This window comes from Sinocyclocheilus rhinocerous, unplaced genomic scaffold (genome assembly GCF_001515625.1).
Source record: "Sinocyclocheilus rhinocerous isolate Xijiao unplaced genomic scaffold, SAMN03320098_v1.1 scaffold1694, whole genome shotgun sequence".
In the NCBI taxonomy this organism is placed as follows: Eukaryota; Metazoa; Chordata; class Actinopteri; order Cypriniformes; family Cyprinidae; genus Sinocyclocheilus; species Sinocyclocheilus rhinocerous.
The window spans coordinates 890,223-891,193 of NW_015626863.1; the positions used below are offsets into that span (position 1 = coordinate 890,223).

General features: G+C 36.0%; 1 protein-coding gene across 1 annotated transcript in view; it reads left to right on the forward strand.

Annotated features, from left to right (window-relative positions):
• The window catches only part of LOC107718052 (DNA endonuclease RBBP8-like), an 8,863-nt gene extending 8,120 nt beyond the window's left edge, over positions 1 to 743 (forward strand). The window contains 3 exon segments of the mRNA XM_016524989.1: positions 208 to 295; positions 399 to 540; positions 640 to 743. Coding sequence (XP_016380475.1) covers positions 208 to 295; positions 399 to 540; positions 640 to 743 — 334 coding nt within the window.
• The last annotated feature ends 228 nt before the right edge of the window (positions 744 to 971 follow it).

The window sequence follows — 971 nt, forward strand, 5'->3', positions numbered from 1 at the left end:
TGAAAGTATAATTGTAATGTTTTTTTTTTCATGCAAAGAACATCAGATTGCAAAGCTTTAAATGCATATGGTGCTAAAAATTCATTAATTTAAAGTCAACAAAAAAAATTAAGAAAAAGTTCAAATAATAATAAAATTATTAGCAAAAGAAAATGATTCATGAAGCATATTTTAAAGACATTGTACATGCTTTGCTTTCTGTTCCAGGAATAAATCTTTTGCTTGTGTGAAAGTTGTGCGTAAGAAAGACGAAAGGAGAAAACTGAAAGGCCATTATTGTAAAGAGTGTGAAACTGTGTCAGTTTATACAGTATATGACCAAATATATCTCCTTTTTCTAAATAATCATAACATTGATCATTAAAAATGTTGTAATTAAGAGCATTCTGTTGTTTCAGTACTATGCAGGCCTTCCAGAGGAAGAGAGAGAGAAAAAACTGACTTCCTGTTCACGTCATCGCTACCGCTACATCCCACCTTCCACTCCGGAGAACTTCTGGGAAGTGGGTTTCCCGTCGACACAGACCTGTGTGGAAAGAGGTACTGCATTACATCATTTTGACAAATGGAAGAAAGAAATGTTGAAATCTTGCACTATTGAGAACTATGTAACACTATTAATGCTCTTGCTCTCATCAGGATCCATCAAAGAGGACAACCAGCCGGATGTGCGGATACGCAGCAGACGACCGTACCTCGCCATGTTCTCACCGAAAGCCAAGTCACAAAAACATCAGCACTGAGCCCATCAATTACAAGATCAGATGTGATGTAAAAATGCTGTAATTCTGTCTGCTTATGTCCTGAATCACAGCTGCTTATTTTAAAGGGGTCATATGATGCGATTTCAAGTTTTCCTTTCTCTTTGGAGTGTTACAAGCTGATTGTGCATAAATAAAATCCCTGAAGTTGCAAAGACTAAAGTCTCAAAACCAAAGAGATATTCTTTATAAAAGTTAAGACTCTGCCAC